Source organism: Sorex fumeus, unplaced genomic scaffold (assembly GCF_029834395.1).
Source record: "Sorex fumeus unplaced genomic scaffold, SorFum_2.1 ptg000137l, whole genome shotgun sequence".
In the NCBI taxonomy this organism is placed as follows: domain Eukaryota; kingdom Metazoa; phylum Chordata; class Mammalia; order Eulipotyphla; family Soricidae; genus Sorex; species Sorex fumeus.
The window spans coordinates 331,774-356,715 of record NW_026606194.1 but is presented as its reverse complement, the minus strand read 5'-3'; the positions used below and the strand labels follow the sequence as shown (position 1 = coordinate 356,715).

Here is a 24,942-nt window from a genome sequence, read left to right as displayed (position 1 = left end):
TGAAAAGAAGCAAAGAGGCGAGAAGAGAACTTGGGGGCTGAGTTCAAGAGGGGCAGCGTAAGAATCAGCGGGGTCCCAGAGGGCCGGGCAGGCAATGCTGATGAAGCAGCAATGGTCAAGAATCACCAGGCACTGGAACCAGCATCTGGATGGGATGCTGAAACCGGCAGGAAGTGAATATCTGCTCGACACTGCTGAGACCACAGCTCCATGCACAGGGCCCCGATCCGGGAGAGAGTGGAAGGCAGCATCTGTGGGATGAGGCTGGTGTGGATGGGTGTAAGGGGAAGTGGGATGATGGGGTCCAAGTCAGCCACAGTCTGCACAGTGCCAGGTGGAGGAGTCCCAAGGGGAGCCAGGAGGGGGGCACATGTGGTCCCAAGGGCAGGAACAGTGCGTGTTTGGTTTGTCCCCGGCCACCCACACCCCCGACCCAAACCAGCCTCCCTGCAGCATCTGAGGGGACTGAGAGCAGACACCCCGAATGTGGACCCACAGAGCGCGGGGAGGGCCACGGGCCACTAGGTCGGGGAAGACCCTCAGCACCAGTGATGGTGGGCACTGAGGCACCTGGGACCAAGCCCTGTCAGGTTAAGGCTCGGGGGTCTCTGAAGGTCTGTGGGGTGCGGGCCCTGGCACCCCAACTGCTGCTCCCACTAGCCCCCAACAGCCCCCCTGACACAACAGTGGGACAACCCGCAAGAACCACCTGCCAGCATTCACGCGCAGCACAACGCACCCCCTCAGCACCATGCCAGTGTCCTGGGACGTCTCAGGGACACAATACAGATCCTTGGGACCCCAAGGTCCCCATACTACACAGCCGGCAGGGACTACCCATCGGGTTCGACACTCAGTGCAAGGCGGCAAGCTCCTCCCGCTGAGACAGAGCATTTCCGTGGCGGGCAGCTGCCCTGGGGCCCGGGACGTGGGGAGCATGATGGAGCGAGCTGGGTAAACTCAGCAGTGCTGCCACTGTGAAGGTGGGCAGACGTGGCCTCTGCACCGAGGGGTGGGGCGGACTGGGGTGCCTTCCCGACTCCACTGGGAACGCAGCAAGGCTCGGCCAGGCCCGGACAGGCTGCCCATTGCATGCAGAAAGTTCCGTCCACGGCCAGACACACAGGAGCGTCAGGCACCCATCTGGAAGCTACGAGAAGCTCATGCTCAGAGGCTGCGTCCAAGGACTCGCCTCTGTTTCAACTTGCTCTGCGAGGCAAGTGTCCATCTGGGCTTGGAAAGGAAACTGGAGAGGGAGTCCGCCTCGGGTCAGCAAGGGAAAGGAACAACAGATATGTTTCGGGGGTTGGGTTTTTTTTTTTTTTTTTGGTAACAAAGTATCAGCGCCTTTGTAAAGTTCCTGTGAAAACTCCATTATCAAAGGAGGAAAAAATGCAAGACCCACGGAGAGGGCGGTGGTGAGGGGAGAAAAGTACTTTCAAAACAACTTTACAGGGCTCTTAATTACATCCCCTGCGGGAACAGCAAACATACCTGCGCAGACATACATGCAGCTCCGTGGCTCCATGCCTGAGCTCCAGCTGCCGCTGCACTTCTAGCACCTTGTTGGTTTTTTTTGTTATGTTTCACTGTTTTCTGTGGTTTCATTTCGTTTTATGAACGAGTCAGGAAAAATCTTCACGATGATCCAAGGCGCAAGGCTCCCTCCAGAGACTGAATCAACGACTCGCTGCTGCACCTTGCTCCAGAAGGGACTAGAACCGCTTCCTTGCTTCCTTTTTTTTCTTTAGGGGAGAGGGGTGGCATGACGCAGCCCCTCCTGCTGGGGCTCAGTACAACGTCTAGATCTGGGGGTCTGCGGGCTGGACCCAGGGCCTCCTGCATGCAAACCGCGTTCTCAGCCCTTTCCACCTCCCTCTGGTCCTGAAGCCCTTTGGGTCCTGAGGGAGTCAGCACGGAGGCTCTCCAGACTCCGCCCTCCCTGCAGGGCAGCACATGAGAATGAGTCCTGGTCACAGCCCCCTCGGCATGAAGCCTCTGCCTCCCCGCGCACTTCTGTACCTCGTGTCCCCCAGGAGGTCTAAGCAGAGAGGGCTCGCTCACAGCAGATAACCAGACAAGGAAGGGGGCCGGGATGCCAGGCAGGAGGCAGCCACCATGTTCGTATGTGGGGGATTTCCACGTCAGTCGATACCCAGTTATTTACAGTCAGAGAAGATGCGCCAAGACCCACATCATCCCAATTTCTTGCTGAAAACAAAGGAAACGCCACTCGCGAATGACATGCAATTGACTTGCAGTTCGGGGTGGGAGAGGCAACTTTCCAAAGGAAACCGTGACGCGCCCCAGGAGCTCTCTGCTGCCCGCAAAATCCACTCTGCAGAAAGGCCGGCTTCACCCAGGAAGAGACCAACAGGCCCGGGCTGACATTCAGAGTTCCTGCCTCCTGCTACTGCGTCCTCTCGTGAAGCAAATTCACTATCACTGTGTGCAAAGTGTGTGGAAAAGGGCAAGTGCAAGGCTGGAGAAATGGACCAGATGGCTGAGCTCAGAGTCTGCAGGTAAGAGGCCTGGTGGACGCTGGCAATGATAAGAGTAGCCGCTAAGCAGCACTTGGGGTGACCAAAAACAATTTTAAAAAGAGGACAGAAGTCCGGGACAAGATGAGAAAGGCAGCACACAGGATGTATTCTACCTCCAGAGTCCACGAGTAGCTTCATCAGGACAAACACCAAAAATCAAACATCCCGTGACACCCAAGAGAGCAGATCAGGAAGGCAGAGACGCACGTGCCCGAGACAGGCGTGGCAGGAGGAGGCAGGAGACCGGCTCCCCGGAGCTGGGCAAGAGAAGCAGCCTGAGACCAGGACGCCCCACCAGGGGACAGAGCCATGCAGGCCACGGTCTGTCACAGACGTGGACTCCGGACAGCACCAGCAATGCTGGTAGTACGAGACCCCAAGGAAGGTTCTGGAGGAGCGTTTCCTCGAGGACACGGCAGCTGCTTAGGGTCCATGAGCACAGCTTGGGGGAGCCGGAGGCTGAGCTGAGAGGAAACGCCAGGATCGAGACACGAGGGACGCAGACAGCCTCCCCAGCGGCCAGCCAACCTCTGCGCACGCCTTCCTCCCTCTCCAGACCCAGCATGCCCGGTTTCTCTGGGGGTCACACCCAGCGGTGCTCAGGGCTTCCTCCTGGCTCTGCACTAAGGGATCACTCCGAGAGGTGCTCGGGGGACCCTACGGGATGGAGGGGTCGACCCGAGTTGCAGGGCCGAGGTCAATGCCCTCCCCGCCATCCTGTTGCTCCCTACCATCCCCTTCTGCCCTGCACCTCCCCTGCTACCAGGCTGACCACTGAGCCCTCCTGCTTTGTAAGCTTTTGGGCGTTGACGCTGTCTCCGGGAGCCAGAGGAGCAGAACGTGCCTGCACAGAGGAAGGGGGGCTCTGTCCACCCACCCATGCGCCAGGCGGGACCAGGTGCCCTCAGTGATGTGCGGGCCACAGAGCTACTGAATGAGCTAAACCTCAACGCACGGCACGGACCCCGGCCTGGAAGGAGTCAAGGGAGGCGCTTGGGGGGAATGTGGGCACCTGGGGGATGGGGCTGTGGCACAGCGGGTAGGGGCATCGGGCACAGGGGACCTGGGTTCCATCCCCGGCACCCCGAGCCTCGCCAGGAGTGATTCCTGAGTGCAGGGCCAGGAGTCATCCCTGAGCATCTCCAGGTGTGACGCGGCCCCAGGACTTGGTGACTGGCTGGGTGGGCTTGGCGGGGAGTGCTCACAGCTCGCCCCTTCCTCTGCTCAGCGCCAGGAAGGTGCTCTCTGCTGTCAAAGCGCTAAAGAGTCTCAGTAACTGCAGGGACATTTGGAATCTGTTGCTCATACCATGTCAACCATTCAAGACACGTGTGTAGATTCCCTTGAGGGCCATGGGGAGAGCTCGGAGAGCAGGTACAGTGGGAGCAGCCCTCGGCACCACCAGCTGTGGCTCAAGAACCACAGGAGAGAAACATTCTAGCAAGCCTGGGGAGATGACAACAAGCCAGGGGCCTGGATTTCATCCCCAGCACCACACAGTTCCCGGAGCACGAGCCAGGGAAAGCCTCACTGTGCATCAAGCCTGGGCCCGACCCAAACAAAACTTCATCACAACACATGGTGACCCTGTCAATGAAACCCATCGCTCTGGCTGCGTCCCGGCAGGGTACTTGAAGCCGACGCACTTTGGAACACACTCTATAAATCCAGGGTCACCTGATCTGAGGCTTTAAACTCAATCTATCACCTTTCCATCCAGAGAGGTTGGCAGAAAGGAGAAGAGGTGAACTGAGCTCTATTTGTAGAGGGGGCAAAAAGGAAGGGAGAACAAAAGAATGAGTAGCAATAAAGGCTCTCATCTTTGCAACATTGTTTTCCTGCGGTCTAGGCTCTCCATTGTAATGGTTCTTACGTGCTACTTCTGAGAGAGTGAAGAATTCATCATCTCACAAAGACAGCTCGCCAGTCTACCCACCCAGACTTAAGGAGAAGAAACCAGTTCACCAGGCTTCCGGGATGCTCGATTCTGAGCTGCAGAAGGTGGCATGCTTGCAGGAGAGATGCGGGAACAAGTGGAATGCCGGAGGAATGGCAATCATCGCTGGGGGAAAGGAAACACCTCAATTTAAAAAAAAAAGAAAAAAAGATTAATCCCCAGATAAATGTGTTCTCTGCAGAATTTTAACCACTGGGAGCCCAGAGGAGAGATGTGTTTTCTGAAGCAGATGACCCCGAATTCACAGGTCCCTTCTCCTCTCCATCCAGGAATTAATCTTCATTAAAGCTTTGATGAAGCTGTTCCTGCAGCCTTCTGTAAGAGTGAGACCCACCTTGGCCGCGCACATGGTCCGCTCCTCTCCAACTCCAGACACGCCTCGTTACACCAGGGTCACCCTGAGCATGGGAACAGACCCTGTCTTTGCAGCTGTGAGGACAATTATCTCATAACTGCGGATACAGAAACAAAGAAAAGAACAAACGTTGTCTACTTAAAAAATAAAATTCTGTGCCAATGGGAAAAGAATTTGACAGATGCAGAACATGTCTGGGGTGCTCACTGCTGCCTTCGCAATGGTGGCGAGCCAAAGGGGCAGACAGAGGCAGGCACTGGGGGAGGGAGGAGAAAGGGGCAGAGGGTGAGAGAGAGGCGGAGGGGAATGGGGTGACAGGGCGCCAGGAAACTGCCAAAAATGCTGGGGCTGGAGAGTACAGTGGGCAGAGCTTGCACACGGCCCAGATTTTGCCCTTGACCCCACATGTAACCATCCTCCCACCCCGTCAGGAGGGACCCCGAGCACAGGCCAGGAGGAAGCCCTGAGCCCTGCCCAGCGCTATCCCCGAAAACCAAACAACCACCCAAGTCACACACAGTGAGCCAGGACGTCTGTGCCGAGACCGACAGAGATTCAGAGGAGGACGCCTGGGGCGGGTGGGTGGGGTTCCCCTGTCACGGCCAGGGCACATCCGGGCCCCCATCGACCCCAGAATGTGCCAAGGAGCTCACAGGTGGAAATCGTGCCAAACGGGGACTGGAGCAGGGGTCACTCAGTAGGAGGGGTCAGGCCCAGGAAGGAAACAAGGTCAGAATGGGTGCAGGGTTGGGAAAAGGTCAAGGAGCACTGATGCATGAGCACGAGTTTCTTGGTCAAGGATCTAGGGCCGGAGAGATACGAGAGTACAGCGGGGAGGGTGCTGGTCTTGCACTGACTCAGGTTTGAGCCCCAGCTCTGTGTAGGTGATCCCTGAGCACAGAGCCGTGAGTCATCCCTGAGGACTGCCAGGTGTAGCTCCAAAACCAAGAGGGAAAAAAACAAACCGAGGATGATGCCGGGACACGAGAACTTCTCTCCCCATTTCAGTTCCTTGCAGGTGTTCCCTGGCAGACCTCCAGGGTGAAGAGTAGCCTGAGCCCTGCCCCCACTAGTCTCCTTGCCTCCAAACCCAGAGGGTCTCGCTACTTCCTCTCAGCCTCAGTAGCGAGAGACGCCTTCGGCATAAACATCGGGAGTCAAACACACAGTGCTGGCTTCCGCGAGTGCCATCTCCTAACCAGGACCGAGGCTTCCTGATGTCTCAGAGAGAAACACCGCCGTCAGCCCCAGGCGTGCCCTGAAGGCGCAGGAGGGCAGCAGGTGGAGAGTGTGCATCAGCCTTCCAGCCCCCACGGACCACGGATTCCATCCACCCCGGGACCAGCTCATAGGCCCCTGGCATTCAGTTCACCCCGTCAAACTCAGGAGGAGGGGGTTCTGAGGCCCAGTGGAGGGGGCAGGAGAAGCTGCATCTGAACCCATCTGGGCGGCTTCTAAGGGTGCTGTTGGGATCCCCTGGGACAACAGGAAAGGGATCATTTCCACCGGAGCCTCTGGAGACCCGCCACAGAGGGCAGTTTTGCAGCGTGCAGGAGCTGGAGGCTGGAATACTCCGGCTCTCACGGAGTTCCCAGGATCCTCAACCGAGGGCACATTTCCTGCACCGAGAAGCTGCGGGGGCTGAGATCCAAAACCATTGACTCAGACCCAGCCCCAGAGCCTGAACTCGATCCCAGCCCCGCTTTGTGGACTTGATCCCAGCCCTGAGCCAGCACGGAGGAGCTGTGACAAGGGCAGCAATGAGCCAGGAACTCCGCGTGGCTATTCCCCAGGGATCCGCCTCTGATTGGGAGTGGGGCAGATCATATAAAGTTATACAAGTTTTTTTTTTTATTGTTCATGGGATAACTATATTAAGAAGAAAATAGAACCACAATAAACATACAAGTAAAATGAAGGTACATTTCTTTGGAGTCTTTCAATTATGTATTTATATTAGCCTATATACAAGTATGATTTTTAAATAATCAATTTCAGTTACTATAAAATGTTTATTGAGATTTTATAATTGTAATGTTTTACTGCTAAGATGACATTGATGTGAACATTTACATCTATTTGTCTACTTTTCTAATTGTTTACTTAAGATCAATTCTTTTTTTTTGGGGGGGAAGAAAATATATTTTTATTCCATCTTCTATTTGTCTTTATTTTTTTTCCCCTTTATTTTATTTTATTTTTTTTAAAGTTGTAGATTTACAATTTTTTGTGCTTTGGTTTCAATTATACAATGATCAGATACCCATCCCTCCACCAGTGCCCATTCTCCACCACCATGGATAATATCCCTCCCACCCCCATCCCCCCATCCCCCCCTGCCTCTGTGGCAGGGCAATCCCGTGTTCTCTCTCTCCTTTTGGGTGTTGTGGTCTGCAAAAGAGGCATTTAGTGGCAAACATGTTCAGTCCATAGTCTACTTTCGACATGCATCTCCCCTCCTGGGAGGATCCTCCAAACATCCTTTATTTGGTGCTCCCTTCTCTATCTGAAGAGCCGTTTCCTCTAGGATACCCGGCTGGCCTCTAAGTTATGGAGTAATCCTCCTGGTGCTGATCTCAGCTATTCTTGGGTATTAATCTCATACTTTGTTACTTTATATCCCCCAGATGAATGCAATCTTTCTATGTCTATCCCTCTCTTTCTGACTCATTTCGCTTAGCATGATACTTTCCATATTGTACCACTTGTATGTAAATTTCATGACTTCATCTTTTCTAAGAGCTACATAGTACTCCATTGTGTAGATGTACCAAAGTTTCTTTAACCAGTCATCTGTTCTTGGGCATTCAGGTTTCTTCCAGTTTCTGGCTATTGTAAAGAGTGCTGCAATGAACAAACAAGTGCAGATGTCACTTCGACTATACATTTTTGCCTCTCTGGGATATATTCCCAGGAGTGGTATTGCTGGGTCAAATGGGAGCTCAATTTCTAATTTTTTGAGAATCGTCCATACTGTTTTCCAGAAGGGCTGAACCAGTGGACATTCCCACCAACAGTGAAGGAGTGTCCCTTTCTTGCCACATCCACGCCAGCATCGGTTGCTTTTGTTCTTTTGAATGTGGGCCAGTCTCTGAGGTGTGAGATGGTATCTCATTGTGGTTTTGATCTGCATCTCCCTGATGATTAATGATGTAGAGCATTTCCTCATGTGCTTTTTTGCCATTCGGATTTCTTCTTTGAGAAAGTTTCTGTTCATTTCATTGCCCCATTTTTTGATGGGGTTGGATGTTTTCTTCTTGTGGAATTTAACCAGTATTTTGTATATCCTGGATATCAACCCCTTGTCAGATGTGTATTCGGTGAATATCCTTTCCCATTCTGTAGACTGTCTTTGTATTTTGGTCACTGTTTCTTTGGAGGTGCAGAAGCTTCTTAGTTTAAGATAGTCCCATTTATCTATCTCTGTTTTCACTTGCTTGGCCAGTGGCGTCACATCTTTGAAGATACCATTAGCTTCAATGTCATGGAGGGTTTTGCCAAATTTATCTTCAATGTACCTTATGGTTTCTGGTCTGATGTTGAGGTCTTTAATCCATTTTGATCTTACTTTTGTACATGGTGTTAGGCAGAGTTCTGAGCCTATTTTTTTGCATGTAGCCGTCCAGTGATGCCAACACAATTTATTAAAGAGGCTTTCCTTACTCCACTTCACATTACTTGCACCTTTATCAAAGATTAGATGAGCATATGATTGAGGAGAGATTTCAGTGTATTCAACCCTGTTCCATTGGTCTGCAGTTCTGCCTTTGTTCCAGTACCATGCTGTTTTAATTATTACTGCTTTGTAGTACAGTTTGAAGTTCGGGAGGTTGATTCCTCCCATTTTCTTTTTCCCAAGAATTGCTTTAGCTATTCGTGGGGGCTTATTGTTCCATATAAATTTCAAGAGTGTTTGCTCCATTTCTTTGAAGAATGTCATGGGTATCCTTATAGGGATTGCATTGAATTTATACAATGCTTTCGGTAGTATTGCCATTTTGACAATGTTAAGTCTCCCGACCCATGAGCAGGGGATATCTTTCCATTTCCTCATGTCCTCTTTTATTTCCTGAAGTAGCGTTTTGTACTTTTCTTTGTACAGGTCCTTTACTTCCTTAGTTAAGCTGATTCCTAGGTACTTGATTTTCTGGGGCACAATTGTGAATGGGATTGTTTTTTTCATGTTGCTTTCTTCTCTCTCACTGTTTGCGTATAGGAAAGCCATGGACTTTTGGGTATTGATTTTATAACCTGCAACTTTACTATACGAGTCTATTGTTTCTAGGAGTTTTTTGGTGGAAGTTATTGGGTTCTCTAAGTAGAGTATCATATCATCTGCGAATAGTGAGAGCTTGATTTCTTCCTTTCCTACCTGAATGCCCTTAATATCTTTTTCCTGCCTAATCGCTATTGCAAGTACTTCCAGTACTATATTGAACAGCAGTGGAGAGAGTGGGCATCCCTGTCTCGTCCCTGATCTTAGAGGGAAGGCTCTCAGTTTTTCCCCATTGAGGATGATGCTTGCTGTAGGCTTGTGGTAGATGGCTTTAATTATGTTGAGGAAGGTCCCCTCTATACCCATTTTGGCTAGGGTTTTCATCATAAAGGGGTGCTGGATCTTATCAAATGCTTTCTCTGCATCTATTGATATGATCATATGCTTTTTATCTTTTCTTTTGTTGATATGGTGGATTATGTTGATTGATTTCCGAATGTTAAATCATCCTTGCATCCCTGGGATGAATCCTACTTGGTCATGGTGTATGATCTTTTTAATGAGTAGTTGGATTCTATTTGCTAGTAGTGTGTTGAGGATCTTTGCATCTGTGTTCATCAGGGATATCGGCCTGTAATTCTCTTTCTTTGTGGTATCTCTGTCTGCTTTTGGTATCAGTGTGATATTTGCTTCGTAGAAACTGTTTGGAAGTGTTTTTGATATTTCAATTTCGTGGAAAAGCTTAAAGAGCATTGGGAGTAAGTCCTCTTTAAAGATTTGGAAGAATTCACTAGTGAATCCATCCGGGCCAGGACTTTTGTGCTTGGGGAGACTTTTTATTACCATTTCAATTTCCTTGATGGTGATAGGTCTGTTCAGGTATTCCAGGTCTTCTTGGTTCAGCCTTGGGAGTCTGTAAGAGTCTAGGAATTTATCCATTTCCTCGAGGTTTTGATGTTCCGTGGCATAAAGCTTCTCAAAGTACTCCCTGAGGATCCTCTGAATTTCTGTGGTTTCTGTTGTAATGACCCCCTTTTCATTTCTGATTCGGTTTATTAGGGTTTTCTCTCTCCCTTTCTTTGTGAGTTTTGCTAGAGGCTTATCGATCTTGTTAATTTTCTCGAAGAACCAGCTCTTGGTTTCATTGATCTTTCGGATTGTTTTTTGGGTTTCCATCTCGTTAATCTCTGCTCTGAGTTTTATTATTTCCTTTCTCCTGTTCGGGTTGTGCTCCTTTTTTTTGGTCCTTCTCCAAGCTCTTAAGCTGTGAGGTTAGGTTACTTATGTGTGCTCGCTCCTCCTTCCTGAGGAATGCTTGTAGAGCTATAAACTTTCCTCTTAACACAGCCTTTGCTGTGTCCCATAAGTTTTGGTAAAAGTTATACAAGTTTTAATACATAAATTCTTTTTACTATATATGCTCTCAATGGAACGACCATCTCAGAATGCAACAGCTATGTGTACCTAGGTCGAGAAGTCCACATGACAAGTGACCTGGACCAGAGTTGCACAGGAGGAAGAGAGCAGCTTGGAACGCCTTCAAGAACGTCGAAGAAATAGCTAAGAGGACGAAGAACCTCCGGCTCCGGGCACATCTCTTTGATTCCACTGTTCTTCCTGCATTAACATATGCCTCAGAGACCTGGGCCCTACGCAAACAAGATGAGAACGCTGTTCAGGTCTCCCAAAGAAGAATAGAAAGAGCTATGCTTGGAATATCACGTTTCACTCAAATGAGAGAAAGAATCCGGAGTTCTGACAACCGTCGATGATCAAGAATCAGGGACGCTGTCTCATTTGTCAAGGTGTCGAAAATCAGATGGGCTGGTCACGTAATGAGATTTAAAGATGACCACTGGACTAGAGCTGTTACCGACTGGATTCCACGGGATGTCAAAAGACCGCGTGGCCGCCCACCTACCAGATGGTCAGACTTCTTCATCAAGATCGTGAACCATCGGTTTGAGGCTCTTCATGTTCCTGGACCGAACAGATGCCATTGCGCTACACTAGCACGCGACAGGGACAAATGGAGGCGTTACTGGCGCCCGCTCGAGCAAATCGACGACTAACGGGAAGTTAAGTGATTAAGTGATATATGCAACAATGCTGTGTATTTCTATTTTATGCACCTGTACAAGTAAATATAAATACATATGTCCACATATCTAGCTTCTAAAGACATATAAAAAAAAAGACCAGCCGCCAAGTGTATCTCCTGACATGCTTCTTAAATACTGGGTGTACTTCCAGGCAGAGAGGCTGTGAGTCCCAGCCCCAGGTAAGCTCTGACAGCCAGGAAAGCAGAGGGTGGGGACCATGGAATGCACAGCTCACTCGCAGGACACCTGGGCGTGCCCGTCCCTGCATGTCCCCCAGAATAGACCCGTGAAGATGTTCCCTGCTGGGGCAGCCCAAGGGTCCAGACCAAACTCCTTAGTAGCAAGGCCGTCTGCGCCAGCACAGCACCCGGCATCCAGTACCCACAGGCTTCCTGCAAGAGGGACCCTGCCAGCAAGAGCGCCCAGCAGACTGAAACGCAGGGGCTGAGCAGGCAGGAGCATTTCCCTGTGGCGCAGGCACTGACTCCGCAGCACTGAGCACTACTAGATGTCCCACCTACCCCCTCACCCCCCAATAAAAACCCACAAGGACTCTGCCAAGAGCCTTACAGCCTGGCTGCTTTGAGGGCTGGGAGTCACAAGTGTTTGTTGACTTTTTCCCAGAGAAGAGGCTGGCTCTCAGAGCAGTGAGCTAATCTCCAGCTTACTGCTCTCCTTGCCAAAACAAACATCTTCCAGTGAGTGCTGGAGGGTCTCTGATCCCTGAGGTCTACCTAAATGAGCCTGGCCCCCTGCCTGAGATGGTGACAAATGTCCCCTCTGGCTGCGCTCTCAGCAGAGCACTCTGGAGCCAGCTGCCTGTGGAGCACGCCACCCCCCAGCCCCCTGCCCAAGCAGCGCCTCAAAGCCGGCAGAGGCACCTTCTCTCTCTTGCATCCACCCCACTCATGACCGGCTCTGCAGACCCCGTTACTGGCGCATCCTCAGAGGAGATGCAGGTCCAGAGCAGGCTCTGGGGCCCGTGAGGTGTGGAATCATTCTTCTCTTGACACCTCTAACTCCACCCTGTACCATTCCATCATCCAGGCCTGGAGCACAAGTAGGGGGATGGGTGGCAGAGATGTCTCCAGGATCCGCATCCCAATATGCACAAGAGAGAGTCACTCTAGTACAAAGATGCACATCCTCGTAAGCGAGAGAGAGAGAGAGAGAGAGAGAGAGAGAAGAGAGAGAGAGAGACTGAGTTGGTCTCTCCCAGTAATCCAGAGAGAAAGAGTCACTCTCAGTTCAAAGATGCACATCCCAGTAAGTGAGAGTGTGAGAGTGTGTGTGTCACTCTCAGTACAAGGACGCACATCCCAGTGAGAGAGAGAGAGAGAGAGAGAGAGAGAGGGAGAGAGTTGCTCTCAGTATAAGAATGCACATCCCAGTAAGCGAGAGAGAGAGAGAGAAAGAGAGAGAGAGACGCTCTCAGTATAAGAATGCACATCCCAGTAAGCATGAGAGAGAGAGAGAGTCACTCTCAGTACAAGGAAACATTCCTGAAAACACAGAGCACTGACTTCTGCCCAGCACCCTACTCTTCTCTCTTTTTTTTTTTTTACACCTGGAGATGCACAGGGGCTAACCCTGGCTCATGCACTCAGGAATTACTTCTGGCAGTGCTCAGGGAACCATATCAGATGCTGGGAATTGAACCTGGGTCGGCCGCGTGCAAGGCAAACGCCCTACCCACTGTGATATCACTCCAGCCCTCCTTCTCTTTTTGAAGCTTAAAGTGAGGCCATGAAAGATTCCAGGGCACGGGAGGGAGAGTACAGCAGATAGGGCGCTTGTCTTGCATGCAGCTGACCTGAGTTTGACCTCCAGCACCCCATATGGTCCAAGCTCTGAGCATTACCCAATGTGGCCCCAAAACCAAAACAATAAAATAAAAAGATGCATGGCACTGACAGACAGACAGACAGACAGAAAGACACACACACACAGCACCCACAAATGAACAAAGCAGAATGTCAGTCCCTGCAGCCGCTGGCAGACACACAGGGCCCTGTCGCTGGAAGCGGCATACACATGGTCAGCAGGGCCTGTGGAGGACCCCGTGCACCCCTCAAAGCATTCAAGCGGGTGACCACTGGGCACACGGCCCACTGACCATTGGAGTAGGATGGGGCAGCTCTGCCTCCTTGCTCCACTTCCCAGGCCTGCCGGGTTCCCGTCCCTGCAGCCGTCCCAGGCTCGCTGGGGGACAGGCCAGGCATGCAGCATGGGGGATGTATGTGGGCAGTGGGCAGAGCAGAGAGACGTCTGTCCTGCAGCCATACTGCAGGGCATAGGCAGGGCAGCCGAATCTCTGGTTGTACGCCATAAATTTCTCTTAAATCAGAAAAGCGTCTGCAGAGTGTAGTGAAAACGCCATGGCCCAGGCAAAGGGCTCACAGGAAAGCGGGAAGAGAGAAGCGAGTCTATTTCCGTTCTTTCACGAAACCTGTTGGTGCTAGGGAGGTTACTGGCGGGGCTGGATTCCAACCGTGGACCCCTGGGGGTCCCCCAAAGCACAGCCGGGGGTGATCCTCCTGCTTCCCATTCAAGCCCCTAAGGTCTGCACAGTGCTCCCAAGCTGGAAAGTCACAGAAATAAATGAGAGATGAGGCAAATAAAGGGCCAGAGAGATAGTACAGGGGTGAAGGCACTGGCTTTGCATGCAGACAACCTAGGTTCAATCCCCTGCACCCCATATGGCCCCCAAGAACCTCACCAGGGGTCACTCCTGAGCACAGAGCCAAGAATTGCTGTACCCCTGGGGATGGCCGAAAATTGGGAAAATATACCAAAAAGGCGGGGAGGCAAATACACGTGCTCTCACTTCTTCCTGGCTATGTGACAGGCCTAAACGGGGGCGCTGAGATCCAGGGGTCATTTCAGAAGCCCAGGACATTCTCACGGCGGGAACAACTCTGCCCCAGTCACAGGGACCTCGTGGGGGAAGCCACCCCTGTAAGCCAGCCAAGACCCCACCTGCCTCTCGCAGCTCTGTGCCCCTCGGGCCTGCTGGTCGCTGTCCACAGCACGGGAGTGTCTGCACCTTCACTGTGTCCATGACAGCAGAAAGTTCGGGACCGACCCAGGCTGGCCAGACGCACAATGATAACTCAGAAGCGCCAAGGCAGCCAGGCCCATGGGCTGCCCTGCCTGCACCTGACCTGTCCACCACATGGTCAAGCCGGCATCGGCCTGCCCCACCTTCCATTGCTACACCCATTCTGCCCATCCAGTCATCTCCCACCCACCATCTACCCCGCCCACTAACTGTTCCACCAATCGAATCCAGCATCTGCCTGCCCCGCCTAACATTGCCTTACCCACCTTCTACCCAACCAATCACCTGCCCCATCCACCCTCTGCCCTCCCACCACCTGCTCCACCAATCAAATTCAGCACCTGACTGCCCAGCCTGCCATTGCCACGCCTAGATTCTGCCCAACCAATCACCTGCCCCATCCACCCTCTGCCCGCCCACCGCCTGCTCCACCAATCAAATCCAACACCTGACTGCCCCACCTACCACTGCCACGCCAATATTCTGCCCAACCAATCACCTGCCCCATCCACCATTTGCCCGGCCACCACAAAGACCGCCCATCATCTGCTCCACCAATCAAATCCAACACCTGAATGCCCACCTGCCATTGCCACGCCTAGATTCTGCCCAACCAACCGTCCACTACATCCACCATCTGCCGGCCCATTAACTGCTCCGCCAATCACCAGCAGATCCACACAGATTCCGCGCACCATATTCCATACCCGCCTTCTGGCCCACCAGTCATCTGCAGCCCACACATGCCCCACCCACCACAAGCCACGCCCATCACGTGCCACACCCACCTCCTGCTCTACCAATCATCTGCCTGCTCACTGCCTGCCATTCCCACCGTGTGCTTCGCCCACGCCTCCCACGCCTACTCCTCCAGTGAATGCTTTCTGCTGAGGACAGCGCCTCCTGACCTCGCCTGCTCTTGGACAACGGCCTCAACCAAGGTCGTTAGTAGAAGCTACGGTCACGTGAGCCTGAAACAGGACGGAACTCAGGGAGCTCTCTCACCAGGGCCTATGCCAGGCGCCCCGCCCCCCCCCATAATCCTGGCACCTGTGGTCTGGATGACAGGTGCCGTGGTTGGAGCCGTGCAGGGATGAAGGGGCCATGTGACCCCCAGGCCTCGCCTGCAGTGCATGCAACAGACAGAACGCGTCTGGGGGCTCCTTCCTGGGCAAGACCTGGCCCTGCTGTGCTCACCGGCCAGGAAGCCTGCCTTGGTCCTCGCTGAGAATCCCTGGCTGGCTGCTTGCTGCCCACAGCCTGCCAGGTCCACCCTGTGGCCCCACGCAGCAGGAGAACCCTGGGCCGTGCCTCCAAGCAGCAGCTGTGGCTACGCCCAAGGAGGGCCCCGGCCGGCACAGGGCACCTGCTCCAAGAGCAGCTCTGGGGAGGGCTTATTTGCACAAGCTGGTGGGTGGGGCGGGGTGACCCCAGGTTCTCCCCAAGGTTTCCACCAACACAGCTAATCAATACCACCTGCGGGTAAGGACTTGGCTGCAGTGCCAGGCCATCACGTTCCTTCTAATTATTTAGGGGGCGGGAGATTTTTATAGGTAGAGCTCAGGGCTGGCTGTCTTTATCAATCCCAAGGAAGCCTTAATCCCCGCAGACATTTGGATATGTCAGACAGGCATTACTACGTCGGAATAAACCCCCAGGAAGGACTGTGCAATTCACTGCAAAAACAAAAACAAAAGGGGGAACCCAAAACAAGTTATTAAGTCCTAACTGAGCAATTTGCAGTGCACTTCACCTCCAGCTAATTAAAATGTAATCAGGGTTCCCTCAGCAGTTTGTCTTCAGAAGAGAAATCATGCCAAGAGACCACAAGGAAAGGCTTTCACGGAAATTGGCTTGGTCTAAACTCCTGCTTTAGCCCGCAGAAACTGTAAAACAAATCACAACAGCTGACAATTCAATAAAAAAAATTGTGTGTGTGGGGGGGGGGAATGCTTCAGCTTGGTTTGGGGCGGGCAGGCCACGCAGCAGTGTGTGTGTGGGGGGGGGTGGGGGTGCTTGCAGCTGAAACCTGAGAGAGCTGCCAACCAGGTGCCAGCCAGCCCAGGAGGACAGGCTCCCTGAGGCCTCTCTCTGGAGCCCAGGGTGGGGCAGGCGGACACGGAGAGCTGCCAACTCCAGCCGCATGCCACGTCAGGCTTCTCAAGAACAAACAGAAGCGCACCGGGCAAACTTCACGGAGGCTCCCTGGCGGGCCAGCGGGGCCACGGGCCTCCGGGGCAGGGAGGCAAGAATGGGTAGGAGGCCAGGGAAAGGGCCAGGGAGATGCGCCCCCACAGAGCGCTGCCCTACCTGGGGACCAGGGAAGTGCCCCCTCACTCCCCCCCGTGAGAGGCACGCCTGATTTATCCCGAAGGACTTGGTGGGAAGTGGGCGCTTCGGCGCTCGGCGGGTCCCCAGGGTGAGAAGTTGGGGCCTGGAGCAGGTGAGGGCAGAAACAAGTCAGACACCAACAAGCCCGTGGTCGGAGGAGATAAAGCGAGGGGGTGGGGACGCGACGGCAAAAGTCAGGGGCCCACCCTGGGGATTCCCTGTCTTGCGCTGGCACCGCACCAGGCGCTAAGGCCACTGCGGGGGTCCCTAGATCCGGAGCCAGGCCAGCCGCCCCGCTTCGGCACCACGCACCTACCCCCAGGCGCGCACAACTCCCAGACCCCAGCAGGGGCGCGGGAGGCTTGAGTCCCTGGACGCTCGGCCGCCAGCAACACCCGCTCTGGGACGCGCCCGCAGGGCCGGGGTAAGGCAGCCCACACTCCAGGACCAGAACAAGGTGTGGGCGCCGCCACCTGCGAAGAGCGCGCGGGGGCCGGGGGGTCCCGGGGATCACGGGACTCGCTCCGCCAAGGCGTCCCGCGCGCTCCAGCCGCGGGAAAGTCACCAACGCTCCCGCCGCGCCGGGAAATTCCCACCGCGTCTACCCCGGGGAAGAAGGGGCGCGCGGGACACGCCCGGGCATCTCCAGGAGGGGGGGGCGCAGCGGGGTCTGCCAGGACTACTCCTCGGCACCCCTGTCCGCCCCCACCCCCCGGGGAGCTGCAAGGAGTTTGAGGCGCGGGGCCTCGCATACCTGGCCGGGATGCGCGTGAGGTGCAGGCTCAGGCACCTGGAGGCGCAGCGCGCACGCCACACGCCCCCGGTCCCCAGTGACTCGTCCAGCCGCCGCACAGCGCCGATCCGGGGCCCGCGGCCAGGCCGCCCCCGCAGGCCGCCAGCCAGAGGCAGAGGGTCAGGGAGGAGCCGGGCGCCGCGGCCACCATGGTTGCGGGTTCCCGCTCCGCACTGCGGCCGCCGTGACTCAGCCGCAAAGTTGGACCGCGCGAGTCCCGGGCCGCGCGCGCCCCGCCTTCCCGCGCGCCCTCGACGGGCCGGACGGAGGCGCAGGCCCCATTGGCTGCCGCATTGGCTGCCCGGGCCGAGGGACAGCGTGGGCGCGTCTAAGGGGCGGTGCGAGCGGATCCTGGGTCCCCGCACGCGGGCGCCTTCCCGGCCGCGCCCACGGCACCTTCCGGGTGGAGTCAAGTGTGAGCCCGGGCTGGAGGGGACCCAGGGGGCCCCCAAGGCGCCCCATTCCCGCCCCTAAAACCTTCCCTTGGGCTTGGTCCAAGAAGACTTGAAGGTCCTGGAACCCTCACCTCCGCTCCCCACCTTCCTCTCTCCCTTCTCCTTCCCTGTGCCCCAGCCCTCTGCTGCCTTCCCCTCTCCCTCAGTTTCCCCTGGAACGCCCCTTCCCCCAGGCAGCGTTTGCAAAGGCGTGTGCACACCCTTTCCAGAGCCTCCACCGCGTGGCCATCTGCGTCCTCGCCTTCGTTCTGCAGAGCGCTCCTCCCGACCACAGAGCTCAGAGAGGAAGACAGGAGACATTGACCAGCCCGCCCAGGCCTTTCTCACACCCAGTGGCCTGCACTGCCTACCCGCAATGGTGCTCTCCAAGCACGAGCCCTTCTGTGCATCCCAGGGAGCCAATCACCAAGCCTAGTATAGACAGCCTGATACCATCTGGAGAGGAAATTCAGCATAGCACAGGGAAGGCGGTCACTCGGGTGGGCAAGGACAAGGCCCCGCATGGATGCCTGTCCAGCACAGCACAGCCGTGCCCAGGGTCCAGCCTGCTCAGGCCACCGCAGGGACATGCAGGGCAAGTCTCTTCACAGGCAGAACACCCCTCCAGCTCCCGCTGCTCCTGCCTCTCCCCCTCATCCACCATCCTCCCCACCCTAGGGCACTAGGAACCTCTGAGGTCCTTATAAAGATCCGAGCCAGGCGCCCTCTCTCAGAGAGACAGATTCAATCTGTCTATGGTAGAAGACTGGGCTCTCAGCGTTCGTTTCCGTGGCTTGGTTGTGCTCATGACTGCAGGGCTCAGTGCTCAGGGATGGCTCCTGACAGTGCTCCGAGGAGCAGGAGACTGGGTCCAGGAAGCAAATGCTGCCTCCCATGCACCAAGCACCCTCCCAGCCTGTGAGCTTTCGCCTTCGGGGCTCCGGTGTCTCGAGGCTAAAAGCCTCCTTAGGGTCCAAGGCGGGAAGCCAGGGAACAACCATTGTTTGGAAGAGCCACAGCATGGGATCGAAGTGCAAGCTCAGGTCTCAATAGCGCGGGCTGTGGCGGCCTCCGATCCAAGCCCCTTTCTTTGAGATGTGCGTTAGCCGAACCTGGGGCTTGGCTCTGTCCATCTCGTCATAAACACCCAGACCTCCTTGCTTTTTCCTCCATCCGTCTCTGGCCAGACTCACTTGGGACCTTTCCAGACACTCAGTCTGTCTTTCTAAGGCCTTCTGGGCAATCCTGGCAAAGAAGAAGGGCCATAACTGGCCTCTGAACTGTCTTTTTCAGAGGACAGATGGGCATCTGGCCCTCCAGAACTGGGGGAAATGCACACACACACACACACACACACACACAAATAATTTGGTGCCACTGCTGACCCCTATATTCAGGGCGTTACCGAGGATTATGGGGCCCAGGAAGGAGACGGAGGGTGTCACATATGGAGTCTTGCTCCCTAGACTGGCATATTTTCTCAGAAGCAGGAATTCACGTCCGAGAAAGCCCTGGTGGGAAGCAGCAGCGGCAGCAGGGACCCAGCCTACCCCCTCCACAGTCCCCCGTGAGGGTGCCCCAATGTCGGGGCAGAGCGCCCCTCAGTCTGCTCCCCAAAAAGTGTGCTTCAGCCCCGTCTTCCTGGACACCCCAGAGAAGAAAAGGAACTGAGAAGCCAGGAGCACGAGAAGGAAGAGCCACAGGCCCTGGGCTTCTCCCTCCTGCCCTCTCTCCCGCCACGTCTGCAGGTTAGTACAAAGGTGATGCAACTGAACCAAACCCATCGCTGGTGGCCACGGCCATCATGGCCCGCTGCAAGGCAGCCTTTGGACACAGGGAGATTTCTTGTTTCTTCTTTATTTGTTTTTGTGACACACCTGTTAGAGCTCGGGGCATACTTCTGGCTTTGTGCTCAGGGTGGTGGCTGACGGTGCACAGGGGATCCTGTGGAGTGGCCGGAATGGAATTGGTACAAGGTTTTTGTGCATGCTCTTATTTCCGACAAGGAAAGAGATCTTGCAAAGCAGATATTACCCGAAAGGACCACATCAGCCAGCAACGCAATGAATAGCCTCTTCGGAAACGGTGCAATGCAGGTTTGTGTGTGCACCTGTAGGGCACCAGTCACCAGTCACCAGCCAGCCGGGATCTTTCAAGAGGGATCTTCACTAAGTGCAACAGTATCCAGGTTGAGATGTAGCAGAGGTGCCTCTGCCAGTGACTGCACCAAGGTCCTGAGCCAGGAGAAAACCAGTTTCCAAACGCCTCGAAGTAGGTAGGTGGTCCAGCAGCTGGCTGGCCAGCTTCTACTGCTTCCTAGGAGTTCCCTTCCCATTGCCTTTTACCCCAAATCACCAGCAATGAGACTGACGTGTTTGGTGCCTAGATTCGGCAGGAACTCTAGTCTGTATCAGCATCTCTAGAGAATTCCCAGGGGATTCTCAAGGGGCCAGAGGGGAAGATCATGAAAGGGGGACAGAATATGACAGCCCTCCCCCAATCGTGAACGACTTTGTCACGGTGTATCTCACCGTCATTAAATGGGGGAAAAATAAAGGATTTAAACAAAATTAAATTTAAAACTAAAATTTGAATTAAACAATTAATTAAAATAAAATTAATTTTAATTAAAAAACTAAAAATTAAAAGCTCACAATAAAAAGTTTTAATTTTAAAAAAGATTTTAAATTTTTGTTTTTTGGGTCACACCTGGCGATGCTCAGGGGTTACTCCTGGCTTTGCACTCTGGAATCTCTCCTGGCAGTGCTCAGGGGACCATATGGGATGCTGGGGATCGAACCCGGGTCGGCCACGTGCAAGGCAAACACACTACCCGCTGTGCTATCACTCCAGCCTGAAGATTTTAAAATTTTAAAATTAAGATTTTAAAATAAAAAATTAAAAAGCACTAAATTTTAAAGAGTTAAATTCACATCTAAAAATGACTAGGACCCAAGCATCAGGACAGGGCAGGGACTGGAAGGAAAGTGGGATGAGGCTGTGGGGGATGGGCAGACAGAGCAGGCCACTGTCCAGGCGTCTGCACTGAGGGGGACTCTCGTGGCCCTGGTGCTGGATGGAAAGAACCCCAGAGGATGCCCTTTCTCTGTCCCTGGTCCCCGAGGGGCACATGGTGCCTCGTGGCCCCCTCCTGGGGTCCCTGCAGCTCAGCCCCAGCCTCCTCTCAGAGCTCAGGGATCTCTCCCGAGGGTGCTGGGGAACCCCGCAAGGTGCCAGGACCCCAGTGGGCTTGGCTGCTGGCACTGTCCCACTCTCTGGCAATCCTGTCCGGGTCTCGACAGGATTGAAACGTTGCTGGCTCGGTCCCAACCTTCCATTTATAGAAGCCCCAGGCCAGGCAAATCAGAGGAGACCTACACGAGAGGGTCTGGGCTAAATCTGAAAGGACAGACCTTTACACTTGGCACCTCTCAGCAGCCTACTTGGATGTGGAACAGGTAATGCGTTGTTTACAGAAAATAATATATCTATGGGCCAGAGACACTGGAGCAGGCAAAGTGCTAGCCTTCCACACAGACAACCCCGTTCCGACCCCCAACGTGTCGCTTATCCCCCAAACGCTGTCCTGTGTGATCCCTGAGCACTGAGCCAGGAGGAAGCCCTGAGCACTGCCAGATGTGTTCCCCATTCCCCAAAGTGCCACGATGAAAATGTGGCACAGTGACACTTTGAAAGGCATTTTTAAACAAATGCTCTTCAAACCAGCATACTTGTGTTCTGATTTTCGTTCCTAAACATGGAAAGGACTGACAGGTGCTCTTCATAAATACGGATGCTTTGTTCTGTTTAGAAAGCTCATGGACCCTCAGGAATTACTCCCGGTGGTGCTCATATAGGATGATGGGAATCGAACCCGGGTTGGTCCTACCCGCTGTGCTATCTCTCTAGCACCCTCTCTTTCTTTTCTTTCTCTTTCCTTCCTCCTTCCTCCCTCCCTCCCTCCTTTGTCTATTTCTCTTTCTTTCTTTCTTTCTTTCTTTCTTTCTTTCTTTCTTTCTTTCTTTCTTTCTTTCTTTCTTCTTTTCCATTCTCTCTCTTTCTCTCACTCTTTTTCCATGTTCCTTGAACCTTGGAAATAATAGAATGAAAGAAGCATCAGGAAAAGGTCACAGGCAGCTTTTGGCAGGAAACAGCGCCCCCCAGTGTCCACACGGACAAACAGCTCATACACGGGCAGGAGGTACCTCAGTCACGCTGAGCGCCTGGACACTGAGCCCTGTTCGCAGTGACCAGCCGCTGGACGGGTTCCAGAGCGGGGGTGGCTCAGTTCCCTGCCTCACTGCGTCACACCGGCCTGAACGGGAAACGGGCTCGGGGCTCTGCACGTGGGTTTCTGGGGGCACCTGGTGGACATGTCTCAGGCTCTTCCCCCTTCACAGCTCCAGGGCCCAGGAGGGCTTCCTGGGGATTGTTCTGGAAGGTGCAGCTCCCTTCTGGAACGCCTCTTTGCAGCTCTGGGCTCCTGGCTTCTGAGGAGCCTGCAGGGTCGAGGAACGCAGGTTCAGGCTGTGGCACAAGCATGAAAGTTCCCCTGACCAGAGGGCAGCAATAGCCGCGAGGTCAAACTGAACAAGTGGGAAAGTTTGAGGGGATGCTGTGTACCCTGTGACCCCCAACAGAGATCCAGTGTCATGAAGGCAGCCTGAACTCCCTCCCTCCCTCCTTCCCTCCCTCCTTCCCTACTTCCCTCCCTCCCTCCCTCCCTCCCTCCCCCCCTTCCTCTCTCCCTCCAGCTCTTCCTTCCTTCCTTCCTTCTTTCCTTCCTTCCTTCCTCCCTCTTTTTATTGCTTTAGAAATTTTTAAAGTTACTTTTACTACACTGCCGTTATCCATAAAGTTATTGCTAACAGTTGCTTCTGGCATACAATGTCCCAGCGCCAACCCCGCCATGCTCCCTCCCTGCACCAAGGCCCTCAACCTCCCCACCCCCCAGCCCATCCCTAAGCACCCCTCATCGATTCCACATTATTGCTCCAACAGGACTTAAAGCAGCTGCAATGGGATTATCGGGCGATAAATGTCCAGCCCAGTGCCTTCTCTCCAGCCCAGGCCTGAGAAAGCTCCCTGGGGCCAGAACGGAAGGGAAAGAGGTGTTTCCGGCTGGACTGCGCCTTGTGGCAGCAGAAGGAGCTGGGGAGGAAACGGGCCAACACAGAGGCCGGTCCTTCCCGACCAGGCCTTGCCTCGGCCCGACAGTGCCCCCGGCTCCCCGCACGCCCACGTGCCTCTGCACAGTCTCCACGGCACAGTCCAGAGTGGCCAATCCCGGCCCCGACCATGGGCTTCGGTGTCCCCCAGACAGGACGTGGCACAGGGCTCAGGGTCACAGTGCTTGAGGGCCACAGGGCCCATCACAGGGCGGCAGGAGCGGGGATCTCTTCCTCTGTCCCCGCTGGGTCTGGTGTAGGCCCAGGAGGTGCTCACAGTCCCGGGGAAGTGCTCTGCCTGCGGGACCCCACGAGGAGGATCAACACAGGATCCATTTCTCTCCCTTCTGTGAACAACGATCTGTTTCCCCATTGTGTTGACTTATCTCTCAGGGGGATACAACTGACAGTGCTCAGGGCTGACTCCTGGCTCAGTGCTCAGGGGTGAGTCCTGGCTCTGTTTTCAGGGCTCCTTCTGGCTCTGTGCTCATGGATAACTCCTGGTCTGTGCTCTAGATTCCTCCTATCTCTGTGCTAAAGGAAAATTCCTGGGTCTGTGCTCCCTAGACCTGGGTTGGCTTCCCTAGACCTCCACTAGAAAATGGGATGTACTAAAGCTTTCCTTCGGGATGAGGGTAGCCAGGTTCAAACACAAGACACCCTGTGACTTTGAATTCTATCTTCAAGGGACACATTGCTACTAAAGATCTGTCTGCCATTGACCTGAAAATCGATTTTAACAAAGCATCCTGTATTGGCTCTAACTGGTGAAGTGAGCCATTAACACAATGTTGAAGAGAACAAATTAATATCTGTTTCAAGTCATGAAAACTGTAAATAAAATTTAAAACTAGGACACAAGGAGAGAGTGCTATTATTTGAAAACTCAAGGAAGATTTCGGTGGGAAAAATCCCCTTGATCAAGCGAGCTTTGATCAAGCTGCAAATGAAAGATGTGCTCACATCTGGCAAACAGATGCTAAGGGTGATGGCTAGAAGCAAGCATAGTAAATGTACTAGCATCAGGAAGCCCTTCCAAAGTCCACGGCATGGCATCCAAAACCACCTACAGTGAAGCCAGCTTTGCCCAGACTCAAACAACACCAGCTACCAGGAGAATCCACGGGAGAAGCTTAAGGCAGGAGCCAGCCAAGGTGTTTTGGAAAGAGGCAGGACATGCTTGCTAGCCTGTTCTCAAACTGTCCCTATGGCAACTCCCAGCTCCATCACCGAATTACCCACTGACAGCAGAGGAAAGGATAGATGTGGCCGCGTCTCAAGAAAACTTTACTCACAAGAGCAGCAGGCAGGTTGGGTTTCACAGACAGCAGAGAAAGGAATGGATGTGGCTGTGTCCCAATAAAACTTACTGACAAGTGGCTGTGTCCCACTTAAACTTATTGACAAGAACAGCCAGCAGTTCAAATTGGATGGGACAGAGACAAGTGGATGTGGCTGTGTCTCAATAAAACTTTATTGACAAGAACAGCAGGCAGTTCAGATATCACAGACGGCAGAGAAAGGAATGGATATGGCTGTGCCTCAATAAATCTTTATTGACAAGAACAGCAGGCACTTTGACTTTAACAGTACAGAGAGGAATAGATGTGGCTGTGTCTGAATAAAACTACTGACAAGAATAGCAGACAGTTTGGATTTGATGGACAATAGAGAAAGTCATCAATGCAACTGTGTCCCTACAAAACTTTATCAACAAGAACAGTAGGCAGGTTGGATCTACCCCAAGCTCTTGTGTGGGGACAAAAGGCAAAAGAAAAGATTGTTGGTGGCTCTTAACACTATGGATGAGCTTTCCACTCAAAGGAAGAAACAGCAAGGGCAAGAATTATTTACCGCCATCTCCTCTACCTGGGTAGAATTGGCAGGATGTTGAAAGGTTTAAGATAGGGATTGATACCACCAATCATCAATCACCAATCACCAATCCTCCATCATCAATGCAGCTCAGACGAGTCGGATTT

General features: G+C 53.6%; 1 protein-coding gene across 1 annotated transcript in view; it reads left to right on the top strand.

Moving 5' to 3' along the window:
• The window catches only part of LOC130015900 (patatin-like phospholipase domain-containing protein 4), a 45,453-nt gene extending 28,522 nt beyond the window's left edge, over positions 1–16,931 (top strand). The window contains exons 5-7 of the mRNA XM_056106645.1: positions 14,837–15,107; positions 16,609–16,677; positions 16,837–16,931. Coding sequence (XP_055962620.1) covers positions 14,837–15,107; positions 16,609–16,677; positions 16,837–16,931 — 435 coding nt within the window. The remainder of the gene's footprint in view (positions 1–14,836; positions 15,108–16,608; positions 16,678–16,836) is intronic.
• Positions 16,932–24,942: the final 8,011 nt, after the last annotated feature.